General features: G+C 43.3%; 3 protein-coding genes across 11 annotated transcripts in view; 1 reads left to right on the top strand and 2 right to left on the bottom strand.

The window, feature by feature from the left end:
• Positions 1-3,409, bottom strand: part of fam163ab (family with sequence similarity 163 member Ab) — a 46,025-nt gene extending 42,616 nt beyond the window's left edge. For 3 of the 5 annotated variants that reach the window (XM_085437159.1, XM_085437164.1, XM_085437157.1), the window contains exon 1: positions 3,332-3,407. The gene's annotated coding sequence lies outside the window, so the exon portion shown is untranslated. Of the gene's footprint in view, positions 1-3,331 lie in introns of all 5 variants that reach the window. The other 2 variants (XM_085437162.1, XM_085437161.1) reach the window with 1 other exon arrangement.
• A 5,354-nt stretch (positions 3,410-8,763) lies between these two features.
• On the bottom strand, positions 8,764-18,839 carry tdrd5 (tudor domain containing 5). 5 transcript variants are annotated; one of them, XM_085435787.1, is made up of 19 exons: positions 18,727-18,838; positions 18,533-18,594; positions 17,318-17,561; positions 17,025-17,227; positions 16,447-16,753; positions 16,109-16,284; positions 15,766-15,849; positions 15,453-15,509; positions 15,057-15,219; positions 14,728-14,834; positions 14,373-14,575; positions 14,063-14,272; positions 13,908-13,974; positions 13,530-13,721; positions 13,318-13,452; positions 10,405-10,467; positions 10,204-10,311; positions 9,915-10,092; positions 8,764-8,980 (listed from the first exon to the last, which is right to left on the bottom strand). In XM_085435787.1, the coding sequence occupies exons 3-19, from the start codon at positions 17,559-17,561 to the stop codon at positions 8,913-8,915; spliced, it is 2,565 nt and encodes an 854-aa protein (XP_085291913.1). In that variant the 5' UTR covers positions 18,533-18,594; positions 18,727-18,838; the 3' UTR covers positions 8,764-8,912. The 5 variants fall into 5 exon arrangements, with proteins under 5 accessions (XP_085291913.1, XP_085291914.1, XP_085291912.1 ...); XM_085435788.1 differs by lacking the exon at positions 18,533-18,594 and having other exon boundaries at positions 18,727-18,839; XM_085435786.1 differs by lacking the exon at positions 18,727-18,838 and having other exon boundaries at positions 18,533-18,603.
• Positions 18,701-22,924, top strand: nphs2 (NPHS2 stomatin family member, podocin). The gene is made up of 8 exons (XM_085435790.1): positions 18,701-18,776; positions 20,444-20,746; positions 20,839-20,942; positions 21,056-21,128; positions 21,542-21,624; positions 21,712-21,971; positions 22,193-22,271; positions 22,391-22,924. Exons 2-8 carry the CDS (start codon positions 20,458-20,460, stop codon positions 22,589-22,591), a joined length of 1,089 nt encoding a protein of 362 aa, XP_085291916.1. The 5' UTR covers positions 18,701-18,776; positions 20,444-20,457; the 3' UTR covers positions 22,592-22,924.
• The last annotated feature ends 105 nt before the right edge of the window (positions 22,925-23,029 follow it).

Genomic DNA, 23,029 nt, shown 5'->3' with positions numbered 1-23,029 from the left:
CTAAATACTATAGCTTAATGCAACAAACGCCTATTGCAGCTGTTTAAGACAGAATACGGGTGAACTGGAGCCTGTTCATCCCAGATATGTTGTACAGCTGAGGGGCTTTTGTTGTACAAATCCAGTCTAAAGCACCAAAGGGACTTTCGGTGGAATGAGCAGAGAGGGGTTTAGCTATAGAGATTTACAGTTCTTACTGAAGGACAAACTTACTCCTCACAGAAGAATATAGCATTTTCTACCTTGTGGGCATATTGCCACACCATCTTTTATGAAATGTCAGTTTTTCTGTTTGTTTTTTCCAAGTTAGTGAGTAACCGTTGCTTCAGGTGGATTTAAAAAAAAGAAAAGAAAAAAAAAAAGGTAAATCATAAAAAACAGAAGAGGAAATGAGGAAAATACGACCTGGAAAACAAGACAAGCAGCAGACAGTGAAAGATGTCTATGAGGGCAAACAATACGCGGTGATGGTGCATATTGTGTCTGTTGTCACTGAGCGTGGCAGCTTGATGCATCGCACTGCTGGGCCAAATACAATTCTGCGAGTGCGACCAGTCTGCCATATCTGCATATCAATTATTTGTGGCTGCCATAAATACAGTTTAATGGAACTGTCAGTGTGTGCCATTGCATATTAACTGAGCCTGGAGCTCAGCTGCAGCTGGTTGCTGCTGGCAAACAATCCTGGACACATCTGCATCCAGGTGGAGAACAGCAGGAAGTGCGGCACCTCATTTAAGGGAGCTGTACTGACTTGAATATAGATAATGGGGAGGGGCTGAAAAGATTGGTTTTCTTAATAATTATCAGAATTTTATTATGAACAACTTCACATGCATATGAACTTGAGTGACAGCCCATTCTTAACCTCCTAGGACCTGCCGTCCACATGTGTGGACGTCACATTTTGGGTTATTTAGACCAAAATACTAAATCTTGCTCTACAATGGCCTGATATCCACTTACCAGGACATTATATTGCAACTGTTCTATCAAAATTTTAAAAGAATATCCTCATATGTGGCTCTCATTTTCCTTACGAACAAAAATTATGTAAAAAAAAAAAAATCTGGTACTTCTTTGTTTTTACATTTATCAGGTCCCAATCAGCCCAAATATCAAAGAGAAATTAAAACTGCTGCTGTGGAAGAGTTCGTGTCTCAGGAGGTTAATCCATAGGGTTGAACTCTTTACAGCCGTAACAGCTTCAACAGTTGTGTGAAGGGTTTCCACAAAGTTTAGGAGTGCTCTTCCTATTTCCCCCTGGATGTCTTTAAGGTTTCCACGTCTTTGACATAGGAGAGGTCAGGGCTGATCGTTTAAGAAAAGGTGTATGGTTGTGTGCTTCTGTAAATAAAAGTATTGTATAAAACAAAAGATAAACTGTGAGGAAACTGATTTTAAAGCCATAACTATACTGCCATACAGAGTACTAAATATTCAACACATCCATATTCCAGCGTACACCACATTAGCAGATTTGACCATAACATGAAGATATGGAGAGGAGCTTTTGAAGCTAGTAAGAAAAGACGTGCTGAGAAAGAGCAAAACAGCTGTGATGTTCGCTTTGAGAGTGTGGACAAGTACAGCGAAGGAGAAAGTGCTGCACGGTGTCCTAATGCATGTAGAAAAAAACATATGATCAAGTGTCAAGAGAGCAACTGTGGAGCTGCAGAAGAGTCTGAGGAGGAGGTGCAGGGCATGCATGAGGACAATGAGACAGGTGTGTGGTCTGCTGCCACAATCTGCAGTGAGAGTAGGTGGCAGGTTGGAGGAGAGGCTGAAGAGGTGGAGGTATCACAGCCAGAGAAAGGGAGTTTCTACTATTAGAACTTCCCTGGTTTTACTAATGTTATTAGTTTTTAAAGATGATTTTCTGTGTTTAATCAATCGGCATACTTAAACCTGGACCAATCACAGTACACCTACTTGCCTCACAGCTTCTCTTATGTTAAAAAAGTTCCAAATGCAGTTGTAGCTCAAAAAAAAAAAAAGTCCCTAAAAATGGAGCACTGCTTTATAATGTTACCTGATTCCTGCACCAGAATTATGAAAGAGCACCCATGTTCCAAAAACACCTATATAAAGCTTATAGCTGCTGCTATGTATCTGAGGGATTAGCAGGAGATTGATGGTTCTCCCCTGTATTCCTCCAGCGGTCCTAAAATGAATACGAGTGATAAGAATTTTGGCACAGGAATTAAAATAGAGGCGCTCCTCTTCTGGAAAACATCCTTCAGCGTATGAGTGTGACTCAGTACACCCTCATTTACACACTGAATGCACTGTACATGCACACAGGAGCTGCTCACACACTAATCTACACGCTTGCATACATTAAAATGCAGCACCGCTCACCATATAACAGAGTAAGAGACCTGAGAACATAGGAAATACTAGTCAGGTGGTCGGCTGAGATAAGCTTGTGGTCTTTTTGATTTGGCAGTAAATCAACTGACTGCAGGTGGCAATAATGCACAGAGGTCAGCACCGAGGCCTCACAGTCAACTTGGGGTTTTTTGCAGTCACTGAGTTGACCGCAAACCCGTCTGTATACCAACATGTTCTAGAGTCAAATGTGTGAAAGCTAAGCGTGGCCCAAACTGGGTCGCGCAACAGATAGAAAAGAATCAACAGTCCATTCAAAGAGCAGACCTCAACCTGAGTTAAATGATGTGACGGTCTGAGAGTCTATGGCAGGGGTGGGAACTCCAGGCCTCGAGGGCCGGTGTCCTGCAGGTTTTAGATCTCACCCTGGGTCTACACACCTGAATCACATGATTAGTTCATTACCAGGCCTCTGGAGAACTTCAAGACATGTTGAGGAGGTCATTTAGACATTTAAATAAGCTGTGTTGGATCAAGGACACATCTAAAACCTGCAGGACACCGGCCCTCGAGGCCTTGGATTGCCTACCCCTGGTCTATGGTGAATGTGATGTTAAACGCCCATGTAGAAAGGACGGCACTGTGACAACGGACTTGCTCCTACTCTGGGTTCCCTCTTTATTCTGGTACGAAGACAACAGCACCTAGTCATCATCGACAGTGTGTTCTTAGTTAACAAAAGACTAATATACATTCCTACAATACAACGCTGTCAAAGTCTTTCTTTAAAAGTTCTAGCTGAAACCAAATGTGCGATCATATAGTAGCAGTATTTTTATTTTTTCCATCCTTGTGCTAACCGAGGTGAGAGCTGTTATTTCTACTTTTTTCTTAAACAACAACAATAAAATAAAAAACACAAATTTCTCATCTAAAACAAACACCATTGTTTATCGTTTTTGTACAACAACATCAAGTAAAAATGCGTAACAGCACCTACCTGTACAAAGATAACAGCACGCAGTCATCATCCTGTTACAAAACTGCAACGTTCGGGTCTGTTAACAAGCAACAGTTACAGTCTCATAGTGTTCGAGCTGGGTGGAGCCAGACAGCGCCCTCTAGCTATCTAGCTTAGCATGCTAACCAAAAATGCTACTGGTGAATAAAGTTAGTATTAATGCACCAAAATGCCTGTAACTTTCAGTGTACATGCTAGTACTGCTTACAATAAAAATACATGTTAACAGTTACCTCTGTGAGAGTGTTTTTACTAATGAGCATGCATTATTTTCCTTTGCTGAGACAGCTACTGCGCAGCTATTTGGAACCTTAATGCAGTTGCAGTATTTGTCCACAAGGTGACTCCAACTATTCATAAAGCACATTAATTTTGAGGAACTTCATTGTTAAGCTTTTTGAACTCTGTTACACTCACAAATATGAATAAACTGAACCAACATTGTCAAGAAGAATATGGCAAAATTCCTCCACAACTGATAAACACTGGTAGTCACACAGGAAACGAGCACACCTTGTTTTTTGTTGAAGCAAGGAAAGCATAACATGCAGGAAACAGTCATGGATGGGCCCCCGCTGGTCTGTTTTCTGCTTCGGCCTTCCAACTCTCCCTGAGTCTAGGTTGCAGACCTGTTGCACATCAATCTCATCCTCAACCAGCTCCAACAACCAGTCTCTGCCAGACCGTTTGTTTCATTAGAGTGGTAATCAGGCTCCTTCAAGACTCCCCAGCATTTTGGCAAGATTAGCCTAACATATCTGTGTGGCTGAAGAGTGGCTTACTCTTCCTGTTCCCTTTAAGCAGGTCCAGAGGTCACTGCATCTGCTCCTCTGAATTGCCAACCTCCTTTGACTCCATTTACAGATGAAAACAAGTGAGACAAACAAGTAAGCCTCGTCACCTTGACTCACCTATCTCTCCTCTCTCAGTAACCCCTGCTGTCATCTCGCCTACATGCTCATTGTTATTCAGTAAATCAGTCAAACTTTGAATTTTGTCTGCCTTGGGTCTTGCTTCAGAGCATCGGCGTAACTTTGTGCTGAACATTGGGTGGGGTCACCTGTCTCTGTCCAAATAAATAAATAAATCTGGCTAAATTCCCAGATGATGAAACGTGCACCTACTTTGCTGGTAATACCTGAAATGAGTAAAGAAAATCAACAGCCTATTTATGCAAGATAATTCATAATTTTATTGGGGGGGGGGGTCATAACCCCACAAACTCCCTGCAAATTACGCCCCTGCTTCAGAGTCTGCTTTGCTTAATTTTTTCCAGTAAATAATGACATGTATTGTTGTTCATCTGATGCCTGGTATGGATTAGATCATTTTTATTATGACCTGTTAAATAAAACAAAACTGACACAGAATACAGTCTTTTCTTTTATAAAAACCATGATTGTAAATCTCACATAATAGAAAAATAAAGGAGAAAATCAGTTTTTCTTTCCATGGAGAGGCTCAGTCTATGAAACTGGTCAAACTCTGGATGTAAAATGTGGAGACAGACAACTAAATTATCAACAACTTTGCCTTTGTTTGGTCTAATTACTGAACCGAAAGCCTGTGAAACAACAGTTTTCTTTAGCCGGTCTGGTTTGGGGTTTTGCCTGTAAAGCGAAGCCATCAGATCTTCATGTTCATTCAGCACAGCGATGCTGTGCTGCTGTCGGCTGCTAATTCAGCTGCAACCACATTACTCTCCTTCCTAATAAGGTTTACTGAGGGTCTGTCTTCCCAAGCTGCACCCTCCTCCACCCTCACAAACATCATAATGGAGCCTGACACACGCATGTGCCTTTGCTTTTTGCAGTGTGCTCTTGTTAATGAGTGTTGTGCGTGCGATTATGTGCGTACAGAAAGATTTCAGAGTGAAGGCAAATGTTTGTCTGTTTGAAATGTGTCATCAAATGCTGAGCTTCATGCAGAAAGCTGAGTCGTGTTGGCAACATTAAACTGGAGCTAATGTCTACAAAACCTGTATCATGTTTAACGGAGGTTCTAAGTTCCACATCTGTGTTATTAAAGCAGAAAATACTTGTGTGTGTGTTTATAAATTATGTAGGTTAATAATTTCTCCTGATTTTGTTTGACTGAGATGAGCCACTCTCATTAGGAGCCTCTTACAAGGATAATTTGGTAAGCCAGTAAAGGTCAGGAAGCCCAGCAGGATGCAGACAGTGATCAAGAACTCTACGCTCTGCTTTGACCTTCATACGTCTGGCCACATTTTGGCAGGCAAGCTCTAGCTTCTCCCCTCGGTTTCAGAAGGATACATGTGGTTCATTATTAGCTCCTTTCCTGCTCTTGCTGAAAATCAAGTTCTGTGCTGTTAGCCAAGATGCAGTTAATTTTATTGACACAACTATTGTCTTTGATCAGTGCAATGCCCTCACTTATAAGGATCATTAATGTTAGAGATGATTTATCATCATTGCCCCTGTGCTAATCTTTTAGTCCTCGGTCATTTCTATGCATTGCTAAACAGGTTTTGGGTGCTCTGCATTCAGAGTCATATACAAAGCTGCACACGGGCACAGTCCAGATAAAATGTTTAGGACCACTTGCCTTTAAAAGGCCAAATCTGTGCAAAAATGTGGATTCATTGTCATTTTCTATTCATTCTTTTAAATCACGGCTAAAAACATATCTTTTTAAACTTGCCTTTTCTACCAGTTAAATGCTGGCTTGCTTGCAGTGACCTATTGTATTGTATTGTATTGTATTGTATTAAATTCTCTGCTATCTTTCCATTATTGGTGTCTTTTATCATGGTGGTACAGTCTTACCTTGCTATAACCTATGTGCTGCAGTTTACTCTTATTGGTGGCTTTTATCTGTGAACATAATCCGTTACTTTTATGTATTTGATGTTAATGTGTGAACTGTTTTATTTTTTATTGTTTTATGTAAAGCACTTTGGTATGCCCAAGGCTTTTAAATGTGCTCTATAAATAAAGATTGTTGTTGTTGTTTTCTGTCAGGCAGTCACACTGTCATGATGCTCTGTTGGCAAAGGAAAACAAACCTTCCCTTGTTGAACTGCATAAGCAGGATCTCTCACAGCGCGCCATCGCTGCTGAGGTGGGACGCAGTAAGACGGTCATTTGATATTTCCTAAATGATCCTGAGGGTTATGGAACAAAAACTCAAGTGGAAGACCCAAAAAAATGTCACCAGCACTGAGTCAGAGGATCCAACTGGCTGTCAGTCGAGACACTGGACGATGCTTGACCCAAATTAAGGCCGTTACTGGTGCCGACTGCAGCCCCATAACCATCAGATGCCAGCTGAGGCTGAAAGGCTTCAAGAACAAAAAAACGTCTCGTCTCCTTGAACGCCACAGAACTGACCGTTTGGACTTTGCTACAGAGCACCAAACATGGGACACTGAAAGGTGGAAGAAAGTTTCATTCTCTGAGGAGAACAAAAGTAACCTCGATGGTCCTGATGGTTTCCAACGTTGCTGGCATGACAAGCAGATCCCACCTGAGGTGTTTTCTATGCGCCACAGTGGAAGGGGCTAAGGTCAAATGGTGCGACTCTGGGACTCTCCACCATTTGACCTTAAAACTGAAGAAGCTTCTCAGATGAGAGGCTAAACGTCTTCAAGCAACTTAAAGAAGTCCAGACGCTTTTCTTTCCAAGCTCCTTAGGCTACAGTACACAATGCCCGCAGGACAAGAGACTTCTTATAACCTCACTATTTTGGATGATCCTGCATGTTCCCCTGATCTAAATCCAAGTGAGAACCTTTGGGGATGGATGGCAAGGGAAGTTTACAGAAATGGACAACAGTTCCAGGAAGTAGATGTCCTTCATGCGGTCATCTTCACCACTTGGAGAAATGTTCCCTCTCACCTCATGGAAACGCTGGCATCAAGCATCAATGTTTTCAATGTTTGAAGTGATCAACAATAACGGTGGAGCGACTCACCACTGAGTTCATGTTTAGAACTTCTGTTTTGGGGGGTTTACAGGGTTTTTTTTGGTGTGGTCCTAAACTTTTGATCAGCTGTAAAACAGCCTGTTTCAGTTTAAGTGTCCCACCTCAGCAGCGATGGCGCGCTGTGAGAGACCCTGCTTATGCAGTTCAACAACCCAACCACGTTCAACAAGGGAAGGTTTGTTTTCCTTTGCCAACAGAGCATCATGACAGTGAAATGACAGAAAATGACAATGAATCCACATTTTTGCACAGATTTGGCCTTTTAAAGGCAAGTGGTCCTAAACATTTGATCAGCTGTAAAACAGCCTGTTTCAGCTTGTTTTCAATAAATTGCTCAAAAAAATGTTTGTCTCACTCCCATTTCTTCTTGTTGCATGTTGAAGCTCTACATTGAACCTTGTTAAGATCCAACCATGCAAAATAGGATTTTGGGGCCATTTTTTAAGTGGTCTTAACCTTTTGATTGGGACTGTACCTGTTTGCATCTGTCTATATGACTCTTGAATGCAGCAGCACCCAAAACCTGTGTTTTGCAATGGGTAAGTGATCCTCATAAGTGAGGGCATTGCACTGAACTTGACTGTATTAAAAAAAAACAACAACAACAACAACAACAACAGAAACCTGAGTCAGTAAGCAAGGTGAGTGCAGCTTAAGTGTTGTGATGAAGGTCGCAGCGACACTGTGCTGATGACAAAACCAGTAAAGAGAAAAGCAGAGCAGGTGCAGAACTACAAGTCAAACAACACTGAAAAAACTGACAAGAGACATTTATGAACTAGTTTAGTGAGCTAACGTTTGCAAACGATTAAAAGAGTTTGAACAATTCAGCCTCAGCAGACGTGGATCCTTCAGTGAATCCAACAAGAAAACAAGCTCCGTCTTAGCAGCTTAAAAATACCAAACCGCTAGTATTGAAAACAATTGAATCCACTTTTATTTTGCTTCCTTCCTAGCTGTAATAATCTCCACGATCATCATCTCGTCCAGCTCTAAGACGTCTTAAAATATTCCATACTTAACAAAAAGTGAAAATGTCCCAGTTTTTGCTGTGGCAGGCAGGATGAAGGAGCCAAATGCAGGACTCATACACAGAACAGTAAACTCAAAGCGGCAGCTTTATTCGCTGGGAAAAATAATCCGTAAAATAAACTCACAAAAATAAAACTTGAACATAGAAACTAAGAACTAAACACTGGGAGACTAGAAAACACACAGCAAACAGGGAAGGACGCGACAATAGACAGAGGAAAACGCAGGACTTAAATACACAGAGGGATAACGTGGGAATCGGACACAGCTGAGAGCAATCACACATAACGAGATGTGGAGGAAGCAAGACTATCAAAGTAAAACAGGAAACAGGGAGTTGACAAGGAGAAATAAAGAATATTAAACCAAAAACACAAACGCTGGGTCGCCTGAACAACAAGGGTCAGATGAACAGAGTTCTCTAAAAATATTAAAGCAGTCCAGGCAATAACATTTATTTTTCCAAATAAAATTCCATCAGTCATGACATGTTTTTGTCTTTGTTCACAGTATTTAAAAAGCTTTAATTATGTAGGAAAAAAACAGCAACATGTGTTTACTGGCTGTGACACTCTCAGCCTATCTGGACCCAAACAGAGGAAACGTGACGCCAGATTTCCGAGGGTACCGGTGAGAAAGGGGTCCATCTGGAAAACAAAGTCCGAGACTCACATTTAAAACCATTTCTGTGAATCATATGTCCTACACTTTAAAATAGAAAAACTCTTTAAAAAGGGAGAATTTCAATAAACTTCAGGGCACGCCATCAGTAAGTCGGCCAACTTCAGTGTGACATGTTTTTGGGATGCACTCAAACTTCTGCATGTTTGTAGATAAATCCAGCACTGTATTTATTCCTCCCCTCACTGCACAAGCGCCAGCATGGTGGAGCGGCGGTGTATCGATATCAGGCCAAACGCACAGAGAGCAGCTTGTTGGGTCAAATAGCTCTGGTAACAGGTCTAATTGAATCTATGTCAGGTTTTCACTGCAGGTGCATCCACCATAGCAAGCAGCAGGGTGGAAATCAATACCCCCTCGCTCCATCCATGAACACACTAATTTCATTGAAGGCCAGTGTGTGTGTGTGTGTGTGTGTGTGTGTGTGTGTGTGTGTGTGTGTGTGTGAGTGAGAGAGAGAGAGTGTAAGGGAGATGGAGCGAATGAGGTACATATGTAGGTTAATGAAGGTCACTGTTTAATCTCATTACAAGATGTGTGCACGTGCAGGAGAGATGAGGCTTTTTTTGTGCAAATCAGGACCTTTGTTCTGTAATGAGAACAAAATGTTAACTTATTCTTTCCAAAGACAACTTCTTGCCACAAATGCAGCAGAACTATAATTCATTATGAGTAATGGGTGATGATGTAATCTAGCATTGACTACAAAGTGAACTAAAGTTCAGAATCACAAACAAAGCTTGAATCTCATCTCTACAGAACAAGTTATTTATATAAATGTGACGCAGTTACTCGGACCCAAGACTGCATTCTTTTGCTCACATGACTTGTGTGCATATTGTGGACTTTAGAGAAAAGTCCACAATATGCACACAAGTAAGTCAGTGTGTGCATCTGTACCCAGAGTACCATCCTGAATTTGACCCAGGGCAGCAGTGTGGAGGCTCAGGGTGCTGAGGATTAGAGGAGGTCTGGTCATGGAGGGGGCAGAATCCTTAGGCTGGTGCAGCACCTCCTCTGGTCTCATGGAAGTGGGATTAATGACGGGTGGAGCTGGTGGGGCAGTCGGACTCTGTGTCTGGGGAAAAAATTACATTTTCATTAACAGACTAAAAACAACTCCTCCCCCCTGCAAAAAAAAAAAAAAAAAAAGTAATCGGTATATCTAATATTCTTCAGATGATCTCACCGTGAGGTCAGCTGTGGTCATCTTTGTCTGAATGAGATCTGGAGGTGTCAGGGGGCAGGTGACGGTTTGGTCTTTCAGCAGAGCGTTGAACGGGTTTTTCTCCTTAGCCTGAACAAGTTGTAACAGGAAACAACCACCATCAGTCTTTTAACCTCAGTGGACAGACAGCAGTGGATGAGGGTCAGTGCCAGGTGCTCATACCTGGATGTGAGGGACAACCTCGCTATCCCAGATATACTCCAGGGCAGGCATTTCATCTTCAACCTGGTACATCAAGACAAAGTATGCAGACCATAAATGTTAATTTACAGACACATTTTTAATTGAAAATAAAATCTATAACTGGAATTCAATTTAGTTTTATTCATACAATCACAACAACAGACTCCTCAAGGCGCTTTATATTATAAGGTAGATCCTACAATAATACATACAGAGAAAACCCAACAACCATATGACCCCCTATGAGCAAGCACTTTGGCGACAGTGGGAAGGAAAAACTCCCTTTCAACAGGAAGAAACCTCCAGCAGAACCAGGCTCAGGGAGGGGCGGGGCCATCTGCTGCGACCGAGAGCTGTAAGAACCGTACAGCTTACTGAATACGACTTTTATGGAGGAAGGCCACAGAACGATCAGCCTGCAGGAAAAAGAGGACCTACGTAACACTCCAAACAACACAGTTTCAATTTCTTAGGTTAGCTTCAACGCCGCGACCTGGTCTGTGTAACACTTCTGATCTCAGATTTTAGGAAAAGAGAACCTCTGAGCATCTCCTCACTTTGTAAAATACGATGTGACAGTGAGCGAAGCGCCAACATCTGAGCAAGAACGCCTGCTCTCAGTCAAAGCCAAACAGGCAGCTCAGTGTGAGGATTGCTTCGATGAGCCACCTCATCAGTCCTGTAAAACTAGCTGGTTAATAAATGATGGGAAGAAAGCCACATCTATAACTTCAGTGTCTCTAATGTCACTAGCATATGAAAAATGTGTGTATAATATATAAAATATACAAAAATACCAGTCAAATGCTATTTGGACACGCTGTAACGCTGTCAAATCTTCTTCCCAGTATGTTCAGTTTAACAACTTGCTGCTCATTAACATAAGAGAATGACAATCTTGTAATACAATATCCATTAAACACTCACCGATTGGCTGCAGTCTTATTTATAGTCCAACAACAAGCCGTGACCTTCCAACAGCCCAGCTATACATTAAGCAGCGTTGACTGCAACTCTCCCTTCAGCGAGATGACATGTGTGTTTGAGCCAAGTGTGTACACCGACTGTGTGTGTGTGTGTGTGTGTGTGTGTGTGTGCGCTGCAGCGGGCCTGCAGCAGTGACAGTATGGCTGCAAAGATAAGAACTATGGACAGTGGAGAGTAAAAGCTTTACATGAATGTGAGAAATGAATGCAATGAGAGGCAAAGACTGCATTCGCAGATAACAGACAACAACAGCGTAAAGCTGCAAATCTATTTAAAAAAAACAACAACATTTAAATGACAATCCTGGGAGTATTTCAGTCTTTAAGGACGCTGTACAAAGAGCAGCAGTCGTTTGGTGCTGAGCTCGAGTATCAGCGTTTAACGCAGGGCAAATATCTGCTCTTTGGACGGGAAGTGCTCAGGAGGAAGAAATTAATCTTAATTAAGCTAATGAAGTTAGAAAGCTGAAGATGTTGTTCCCAACTGATTAAAATTGAACACCTATAAATAGAGCTGGGCGATATATCGAGTTTTTAAAAAATATCGATATATTTTCATACGAGATATAAGATGTGACAACATCGTTTATATCGATATAGTCTATGTTACGTTATAATTATACTTGTGGAGCCACAAGTTTGTCTCTCTTTCGTCCATTTTTGTCTCTACGCTGCGTTACTGGGCCTCGCCTCTCCTTCACTGAGCACAACAACCCCTCCCCAATAGCTTCACCTGCAGGCAACGACAAGATGAACACGGCAAATCTCCGTTAATGAGTTACCGCGGATCGCCCCGTGCATGGGGCTGGACAGCGTCAACATGTTAGCGAGCTAACGACCTAAAATCCTTTCATTTTCTCAAAACTCGACAGTGCACCTTATGTGCAATCTGTCAAAAAATGTTTTAGTATGACTTTGGTCAGCTACGGAGCTGCACCGCTTGATGGACTGTCGGAGCATTACGGCTGAGCCTCGCGGAGTGATACGTACTGTGCTTCAAGGTAATATTACCGTATTGTGTGTGTATAAGGACCATAAATGGCACCTGTAAGAGACACGGTTACGAAGCGGATTTCAAACTCCAGGCTGTCAGTCACACAGTAGAACTTGGGAACAGAGCAGCCGTGAAATCTGTCTTTGTTATTATGCTCAGCGTCTTTTAGTTTACATTTTGACTCCACAATTGTGAGCTCTTTGTTTAGCACAAAAACAACATTGTGTTCTTTTATTTATGGAGCATGATTATTTAATAAATGCTGATAATTTATTTTTGAGTAATTTCTTCATGTACATCTATGCTGTATGTTAATAAAAGTGCCTGATTGACATTGAGACACAGCTTTGACTAAGAACTCTCTTTTTGTTCTTACTTTATGGCTTAAAAAAAAAACAAACAAAAAAAACCCGAGATATATATCGTATATCGCCATCCAGCTAAAAAATATCGAGATATGAATTTTGGGTCATATCGCCCAGCTCTACCTATAAATAACACAAATGTTAGACGTGGGTGCAAAACTCAACCTTATCCAACAGTCTGAAACGTTATTCTCTGCATAACTGTGGCCTTCTAATGCACCGCTGTGTGTTTTCTTTATCAGTTTACAATGAAGATCTATATTTATGCAAAGAGAAAACACACTAAATGGAGGCATTAACCACGTATGCAGATGAGGTGGTGTTGGAGGCTATCCCAGCTGACGCCCAAAGTCAGCTAAATGCAGCTGGATACATGCGGATATACAACCATAATCTTTCTAACAGTTTTAAACTAATAAAAACATTTTTTAAAAACCCAATAATATTACCCAGAAACATAAAATGATCTTTTGCCAAATCTAACAACATCCCACGGGGCAAGAGCACTATAGCCCTGCACTATGTTTCTATGAGACCAGTGTGCTACCTTCAGTTTGTCCATTATAGACTCTTCAGAAGTGTCTCCTGGCTCTGGGGATGAAATCATTTCCTCCCTCACCTCTGGCAGGTCAGCCACCCCCTCTCCCAGGTAGAGACTCACTGGTGTGACCTGACAGCTATCCTGTTAAAAGAATGATAAACTGCTGCTGCTGATCATGATTATGGTACCAAACCAGTGTTTTTGTGGGTGCTGCTCACTGCTGCAGGGCTGCAGGGTGTCCCATGGCCTTGGCTCAGCAGGACAGTGTGGATGTAGATGTCATCATCAGTATGTGTGTCACACAGGTAGAGCTGCAGCACGTCTCCACTGTAACAATCCAGAGCGCCCACCAGGGTGCGATCACAGCACAGTTTCTGGAAGTCGGCTGTTGCCCCAGGAGTCCAGCTGCCCTGCAGGAGACCAACCACAACACTCATTTATGAATCCAAACCATAAGAGCACTGAAAGCCAAAACATTCAATTAAACCATCACAAGATGGCTGAGACGCTGGCATTACCAAGGCACTGGTGCTGGAGTCTATAGAAAGGCTTGTCTTTGTAAGGAAACTGAAAATTAAACTAAGGCACAGACTCACAGAGGTGGGTTTAATTCCAGCAAGTGAAGATGGGACAGCTTGTGCTGGAAGAACCGAATAAGCCGACCTGGGAAACAGCCAGATAAATTTATAAAATATGCACACATCTCTTTTTTTAAATCATCCTTTCAACGAGAGCTTGCAGAGGCCCCTACTTGAGGAACTTGAGGTTGGCGGTTGGTACCACTGTCAAATCACCAAAGTCCACATAGTACACCTCCACTTGAGTGGGGGAGATCACCTTATGGATCACCACCCGGTAGAACCACAGTCCGTCAGGTGACACGCAGCAGACCTGACCCCGTCGAACAAATCTCTGGGGAAGGCGATAGCACTCCGACATCTGAGGACAGGTGTAGCATCGTCTAGGAGACGAGAGGAGGAAAAAGAAAAAGATGGTACTGATCAGAGTAGGCACGGTTAAAGAGTCCGTACAGTAGCTGCTGCTGCTAACACATGCACCACCTCATCGCAAAGATCATGTTCTCCATAGCTCGGGCCTCCTCAGTCTCGCTGAAGCGAATGTAGAAATATCCGGGTGACTCCACCCGCTCCACCAAGACTTCCACCAGCTCTCGAGCACAGTGGCGCGTCGGTGGTTTGAGAGGCTTACTTTGGAGGGCGTCGAGGGGTACAGCAGGGCTGAGATGCACCGGAATTGCAGAAATCTACAGACAAACACACAAAAGGCACTCGATAACATTTAGCTCCTCTTACAGGCTGTAAAGTGCAGTTCAGAGTCATCACTTTTAATGTCCGTGCATCAAGCATCACTGATTACTTGCTTTGGTCAAACCACAAAAAAAATGTGTTTTCAAACCATTTCCTTGTGTGTGTTACTGGTAACCAGCTCGTTGTTCTCATCATCTGATGGTGGGACAATTGGAAACGTCTGATCATCATTAAAACTCTCGCTCTCTTTTGAGTCTAGAAACAGAGACAAATACATTTCCTGCTTGGTTGAAAGTCATAACTGCACAAATATGCTCCAACGTGTGAAATCCACACGTGACTGTAATTCGTGACTTTACTGTGAACAAACATAAGGAAGAAAGATGTGGGTTAAACACTCATTTATATTTACAGTAACACTAAATAGTCATTCCTCATGTAAGCGGGCTGAAGCAAACGATGCAATGATAAAGACACCTGGACGTGTATTCTCAGTATCACGTATGGTCCTGATTATCCAGTCTTGTCCACTGCCTCCCTCTGCTGGTCTTAGGTGGAAAGTGTCACTCATGGCACCGATGAGTTCAGTGACGCTAACAAAGCCGCTCTGCTGCAGAGGCAAGTCCTCGCCAAAACACCTCTGGGAGGAAAGAAAGGAGAATATTTAAGATTCCCGAGAAGATGAGTGTGCATCTTTTATTAATGTCTGCTGTGATCATGGGCAACCTCCAGGGTGGGGGGGAGCCAACAGTGTGTGTGTGTGACAGGTTGTTTCTATTAGTGATTAGGATGGCTCTGCTTCTAACATCCTGGATCAGTTTGATGTTTAGAAAACTCTCTGTTAACAACACAAACATGCAAACTTGTTTTTACCTTGTACTCTGCTGGCAGTTTGTGAACTGATAATCCGCCGTCCGTCTGACCTATGACCTGCAGAGTTGTCGACATGTTAATCATTTTCACGACATACTTTCTTTAACATCTGTTGACCTCTTACGGTCATCTGTGATTAATACGGCGATTTCAGATCGACGACAGGGGCTGAGAGCGAGTCGTATACTCGCGCGTCCTTTCCCCCCCCATATACATGAACTATAACAGCACTTGCAGACTTTACACTTGTTATGCTTGCATGATTAAAACTGGGCTCAAAGACATATGCTGATAAAGCGGTGCGAGGTCTCACCGCTCGTAGTTTGTCCTTCAGCTCCTGATTGATGGTGCCAGCAACTCCGTTCTCCAGGATCTGCTGACGAAGCCCCTCCTCCAGCTAACATCACATTTAAGAAGAAGAAAGAAACTGCACTTAACAGATACGAGGTATACCAAATAGGATTTCTCACCATTACGTGACAGGATTTAGTAACAGCACTATTTCTGATTTTTCTGCTGTAGTGTGCCTGAACAATTACACCCCAAATGTTTGACCAAAACCAGTCTTTTAGGCGCCACAGTTTATCCAGTGAGAAGCAATGGAACATTAGACATTTCATATCTGAGATGGATTTCAGCTGCAAATGAAACCCAACCTGGAGGACATGGTTATCAAAGAGCTGAATCTCTGGGGAAAGCTGAGCTTTGGTTTCCTGGTTCTTCTCGTCCGCCCCCGGCTTGCTATCGACGGTTCCCGGCTCACTACGGGCAGAATCCAAGGAATTCTGGGTAGATGTCTGGTTCAGAGATGTTGGTTTCTCTGGAGCTTCAGCTGAAGAGGACGCAAAGGTGTTTCAAAATGCAGACTAGTGCAATAATACAAAGCCAAATTTCTCAGTTTAATTTCATTTACATGGCACCAAATCTAACAGTTAGAAGTGCAAAAAACAAACAGAGCAAAACAAAACTACAAGAAAAAGCCCAAAGGACGAACCTGGAGGTGTTTTTGGCGACTGAAGTTTGACATCTGGCCTTTCAGAATCTGGCCTGCATGTCCTCGGCAATGCTGGTTTTATCAGTCCACCCCTCTTTGCTGAGGCGGGTAATTTGAGCAGTGGCCTAGGGATCATATGCTCCCTCAGGAACACAAGTGAGCCAAACCTGCTCTGGCTAATGACAAGCATATCTGCCGCTGCCCCCAACATCTCTCCAGTGGAGTAGAACCCATAGCTGCGAATGCAAAGCGGTCGTCCAAAGAAGCGCCAGAAAGAAGCCTCCAAGTCGGATAACCTAACGGGACCCTGAGAGAGCGGCCGCATTATTACTCCACTGAGAGTACGGTGACAGAAGAAAGAAAAGCCTGTCAGGTATCTTCTCTTCAAAATTCACGTTAACAGGCTAGACCTTATAAAGTGCAAAAAAAGCCAACAATCTGTGCTCTCATTTTGCTCATGCTTCATTTGAAAGATGCTGTGCTTATACCAAGCAAATAAACCAGCTGCAAAATCTACAGCAGGCTTTAAAAGCCCAGGTTATAATGGACACAAAACATTAAACACATTTCATTCATACTTGTGAGAGCAGTATTCGCAGCTCCGTCCTCAGCTGTGCAGGGATGGCTGGAGGAGCGGGGCCTCTTCTTGGGAGGACCACATAGTGGGACACAGAATGAGTTGGAAAGTAGCGGGCACCTCCCCTGCTGACCTTTTTGTTTGGCTTAGAGCGCTGCTTGGTCACCAGCTCCTCGATGCGTCGAGTGGTCTCGTGACCAACAGCTGCACAGGAAACCAGAGCGAGAGTGTCAAATACTTAAACCTGTTCAAGAGTTCAAAGACAAGAGCGCTGATGCCTTAATGAGACGCTACCTTTTAAGAATATGCTCCCATCTGGCCTGAAGTTAATGGACACCACATCAGGCATCTGCTGACTCATATCCAAAATGTTCCTGAAGCCCAGGACTTTCAGGGGCATCGAATGGCCCAACATGGTGGCGTAGTCTCGTAGGAGCTCTTCCGGAGCTAAACCATTCTTGGATGAAATGAGCAAGGAGCGAACTTCCTTCTTCAGTTGAGCCAAAATGTTCTCATGGTTCATCTTACCTGAATACATCTGGAAAACACAGCAGCTGGAAGTCAAGAACCTGGCATAGAGGAGAACCGCTGACACCCTACCTTTCTCTACACACAAAACCACTTTACTAAATATGATTCTACAATTTAAGTGTGAAGGCAAACGCATGGCTTTATGTTTTTTGCGTTTAGGTCCACAGGCTTGCCTAAAACAGGCTAGCTTAAGTTAGCTCCTGCCTTTAATTAGCTTGAGTTAGCTCCTGCCTCTAATTAGCTTGAGTTAGCTCCTGCCTCTAATTAGCTTGAGTTAGCTCCTGCCTCTAATTAGCTTGAGTTAGCTCCTGCCTCTAATTAGCTTGAGTTAGCTCCTGCCTCTAATTAGCTTGAGTTAGCTCCTGCCTCTAATTAGCTTGAGTTAGCTCCTGCCTCTAATAGCTTTAGTTAGCTCCTGCCTCTAATAGCTTTAGTTAGCTCCTGCCTCTAATTAGCTTGAGTTAGCTCCTGCCTCTAATAGCTTTAGTTAGCTCCTGCCTCTAATTAGCTTTAGTTAGCTCCTGCCTCTAATTAGCTTTAGTTAGCTCCTGCCTCTAATTAGCTTTAGTTAGCTCCTGCCTCTAATTAGCTTTAGTTAGCTCCTGCCTCTAATTAGCTTTAGTTAGCTCCTGCCTCTAATTAGCTTTAGTTAGCTCCTGCCTCTAATTAGCTTTAGTTAGCTCCTGCCTCTAATTAGCTTTAGTTAGCTCCCGCCTCTAATTGACCCCAGGATGTATGGCAACAGGTGTATGGAAATCCCGAGGACATTACAAGGGTTAATTAGCTTGACTTAGCTCCTGCCTTTAATTAGCTGGACTTAGCTCCTGCCTTGTGAACCAGAAACGTAGAAGTCGCAGGAGAACATTAATGCACAGTCTTAAAAAACTGTCTTGTCTTGTTATAAAATCGTTCAAAAAGCATCTTTAGCCTAAGGTTTAGTTACCAAAAAGCATCAAAATGCTAACAGGACAGTCTCACCTGTCGGTAGCTGCGAGAGGCCGAACCTTCTCTCTCCGCGCGCCTCTACTTAGCAGGACTTGCTAACGATACAAATTCAGTTGCCAAAGCAAAAAACAAAACAAACAACAACAAAACAAACCAACAACTTTAAATTCGAAGAAGCCGAAAGCCGTTTTAGTCAGCTGCCTAGCTAATAAACTGTTACTCCTTACCTTGACACTGGTCCCACAACAACAAAGAAGAAGAAGCACCGCACGTACAGGTGGGGCGCAGAGCACTTTGTCCCACCCACGTACCGAAACTGTCCACCACAGTTTGATTTACAAAAAGCCAAAAGACGTTTTTCCAGTTTTGTCATTTTGAGACTCACAAGACGAATGGATGGGTTCATAGAGTAGAATAAAATGCCTTTTATTGTCACTATTCACTGTACAGTGAGATACAGAGCATCCCCACTCAGTGCAGACGTGTGGGAAGAGAAAGGGCGGTGAGGTGCACGGCTCTGCAGCATATGAACCCTATTCAAAAATATAAAATGTAAAAATATACAAATAAATAGTCGTATATATTTACAGTGTGGGTTATCACACGTAAATTACGCGGTGGTAGTCTGTGTAGAGCGAAGTCCTTGGATTGGTGAGTGGATGTGTTGTCAGTCCATGTGGGAGTTCAGGGTGGTTTTGGCTTTGAGTCTGATGCACCTGTAGCGCCTACCTGAGGGAAGCAGGTTGAACAGGTCAAAACCAACCATTCAGCCTGAAACCCAAAGCAATGCTGGACAAAGCAGAACGTGGATGACAACAGTTTTTACGGTTTGTGTGTTTAAAATGAGAGACCACGAGGATACGAAGATTCCGTGTTTTATCCTCACTGTGTTTACTTTGTCAGGAGTGTGACTCCCTCACCTCAAACTGCCTCTCACCCCACATTTACTCTGCAGCTATCTGGTCACTCTTGTAGCCAGCTATGTCTTCTTTGTGAAAACAGCCGTGGAAAAAATACGAGTTACTTTTCCACGCCTCAAGAGGGCCACGCAATTAGGTTTGAGTTTAATTAAGCACAAGTCAGGGAGGTTACAGCATGTCTTTTCCTTTCCAAACAAAGAAAGCTCTTTCAGACCTGCGTCTGCACATTCCTGTATAAGACACTCAGTGTGAGCTTCACTGGGATAATTAGTCCAAACAGTAAAAACCTCACTTCTGTATTCCACATATCTCCGCGGGGTGTTGACTCTGCCACAGAAGAGACGTAACCTAAACAAGTTTCCATTTGCATGCATGTGGTTAAATATTAACAGCATTAAATTCAGCTTTACACTGCAGGCCACACATTAATTAGTGAAGTCTTAGTGGTCCATAAACAAACATGTAACATGTATAGAAAAAATTTATTTTATCTTTTTTATCTCCAGAGGAAAACGTGTGGATTTAAAAAAGTCAAACCCTTGATGCTGCATCAGTTTTATCATTTTATAACTTGAATAGAATTTTTGCTAAAGCATTTGTTCTTATTTATGTTTTTCAAGTTGTTATTTTTGTAGTTTATCTCGAATTAATTTCATTCTTGCTGCTGTAACATGTGAAATTCCCCAGTGTGGGATTAATAAATCCTGTCTGTCTTTAATGGGCCCTCTATGGAAAAAAGGGAGATAAAAGGGAGAGTTGGATGGTCTTACTGGCAAAGCAAAGGTTTACTGGCATACAATTTAAAAAAGACTGTGGTAAGGACACCCCTCACTGTTGTCCTGTACTCCCACGCTCCCAGCTTTAATTACAGGGACAGACTCTGTCCCATCTCCACAGTAGACAGCAGTACTACTGATCAGTCATCCAGCGAGAGGGGAAGCATCTCCCAGTAATCACAAAATTGATTTTTCTTTAACCTGGAAAAAGAGAAAACAAGGAAGAAATCCCTCCAATTTTTCTGCAGAGCATGCAGCCAGCATGGAGAAGTCCTCCAATCACCCACCAAGATCCAGAATGACGGCCAGGAAGGAGAGGGACAGGGGAGCCTCAGAGGCTCCAAGGAGGAATCCTCAGAGGAAGCCGAAGGTGGAGCAGCTCTCTGAAGCATCATCGGTGAGGAAAGAGAAGCTGGGGACGTATGTGGGGAAGATGGAGCAAGAGACAGAAGTGAAGGTGAAATCAACGGTGGTGGATATAGACAGTGTGAGAGATAATGAAGTCAAGGATGAGAATGTGGGGCTCCTGGAAGCAGCAGAGCAGGATGACAGTGAGTCAAAGTGTTTTTATTTTTTAAATATATGTTTTTCATATCTGCAAGTGTGATGAGACGTCTTCATGAAAGACTGCTGATCTTTTCAGGTCTGAAGCATAAGAAGCTGGGAGTCTGTGAGTGGCTGCTGATGGTCTTTGTCTTGGCTCTGGTTCTCCTCTTCTTCCCTCTTTCCATCTGGTTCTGCGTCAAAGTACGGACTAAACCTCTGATCCTACAAAGATCTGACATGTCTTTAGAAGATAGGCTGACCGCTTTGTGTTGAATATCAAACTGACACTTGAGCAACCACATGTTGATTCACAGGTAGTGAGGGAACACGAAAGAGCTGTGATCTTCAGACTGGGTCACCTACTGCGTGGAAAACCCAGAGGACCAGGTCGGCCCAGATTTCATTCTTATTTTTATTTATACTTTATTTTTATCTATTTATGGAAAGATCAACATGCAAGGAGTGGAGGTAGTAAGGGAGTGAATTTAAATACCTGGGCTTTACCATTCAAAGCAACGGGCAGTGCACAAGAGAAATGGAGACGAGAGAGCGGACGGTGGATAGGTGGTGATGAGTTTAATGGTTGGAAGACCGCAGTGAGACGATGGCGCTGACAAGACGACAAGAGGTGGAGCTGAGGATGCTAAGATTTTCATTAGGAGCTACCAGGAAGGATAAGATTAGAAATGTGTGCTTCCAGACAGCAGCCTGTGTGAGGGTCGATAACGTATTATGAATCGCAGCTCATGAGAAGCCTCACTGTGACACCCACTGTCCCCTGTGTCTTTCTTCCTCTTCAGGCCTTTTTTTCCACCTCCCACTTCTCGACGTGTGTCACAAAGTTGACATCCGACTGAAGATGTTGAAGGTTCCTCCTCACGTGGTACAGAAATAGACACGCACTGCATCACATATTTAAATATTCCCGTTTGGAATTGCGACGTGTGTGTTCTCATATGTTTGTACGCAGGTGGTGACAAAGGACTTGGTGAGGCCGGAGCTGAGCGCGGTGTGTTATTACCAGATAGAGAACGTGGCACTGTGCAGCTCAGCTGTATCCAGTCTGACCGCAGTGCTGCAGAGTCTGGTCCAGGCTGCAGTCAGAGACGTTCTGGCCCAGCAAACATTCAGCCACGTCCTGCTGCACAGGCGGAAGATCGGGGAGCAGATACAAGCAACGGTCGACTCCTTCGCTTGTCGCTGGGGCGTCAGGGTGGAGAGGGCAGACATGTAAGACCAACATCATTTCTCCTTCCTCTGTAATTCATCTTTTTTTAAATGCGCCTCCTTCACTGCAGATGTTCATTAACTGGAAGTCAAGGCTGAGCCAAAGCAAAGCAGCTTTAGCTTTATTTTGGCAGAATCTAAAGAAATACTAACTTGCACAATGAAAACGCATCACTTGTTGGAAGAGCACGGCTGACCAGGCTGGGTTGCGCTTGTGTTGTCAGAGACGAGCTCAGTTTTCCTGCGGAGCTGCAGCAGAGCCTGGCTGCCGCTGCCGAGGCCAAGAGACAGCAGCAGATCAAAGTAAGTGCTCACATCGGTTTCTGTAAAACAGCAACTTTGAACCTGTGTGCTCCAAACTTCTGTCTCTACTCTCCACAACATTAGCGATGAAAACATCCACGAGCCGTTCTCTTCTACAGGTGAAGGCAGCAGAAAGTGAGATGGCTGCCTGGGATGGATTTCGGGCTTCCCTCCGTCACCTTCAACCTGCCTTGGTCCTGCCTTTCCCTCCGAGCCTCAACTCCGACGTGTCACCCCTACCTCCCCCTCCTCCCCCGTGCGTGGAGGGGGACGGCGGGGTGTCACCTGAGGAGCCAGACACAGACTCGCCAATGATGTGAAGCTTTATTCATGTTAAACTCAGGTGAACTCTTGCTGCATTTAAACTGGTGATTTCCATGTGTAGAAAAGAAAGAGGCAAACACAGCATAAAGGAACATAGCTTTTAGTCCTCAAATGTGTTCTTTAATGTCTTAACTGCAAATAATCAAACTGTAAAATGTGCAATCAAATCCGAGTTCAGTCAGTACAACAAAGGAGTGTTACTTCATGCAACAGGAAACACACAAATCTTTATTTTCAGAAGGATGCAGAAATAAATGTGCCTTCATCCACACTTGAAACACATATCATAGGATTTAAACTAAGCCACAGGAAGCCTCTAAATGATATCATGCTCAAGTGCTATTTGTCTTCTTCATGTAGTCCAGGGGTGTCCAATTCGGGGCCTCGAGGGCCGGTGTCCTGCAGGTTTTAGATCTCAACCTGGGTCGACACAC

The sequence above is a fragment of the Copadichromis virginalis genome, linkage group LG17, assembly GCF_057382275.1.
Source record: "Copadichromis virginalis isolate Kocher_CV1m ecotype Utaka linkage group LG17, C_Virginalis_male_GT1.1, whole genome shotgun sequence".
Lineage (NCBI taxonomy): Eukaryota > Metazoa > Chordata > Actinopteri > Cichliformes > Cichlidae > Copadichromis > Copadichromis virginalis.
This window is presented reverse-complemented; position numbering and strand designations above follow the sequence as displayed.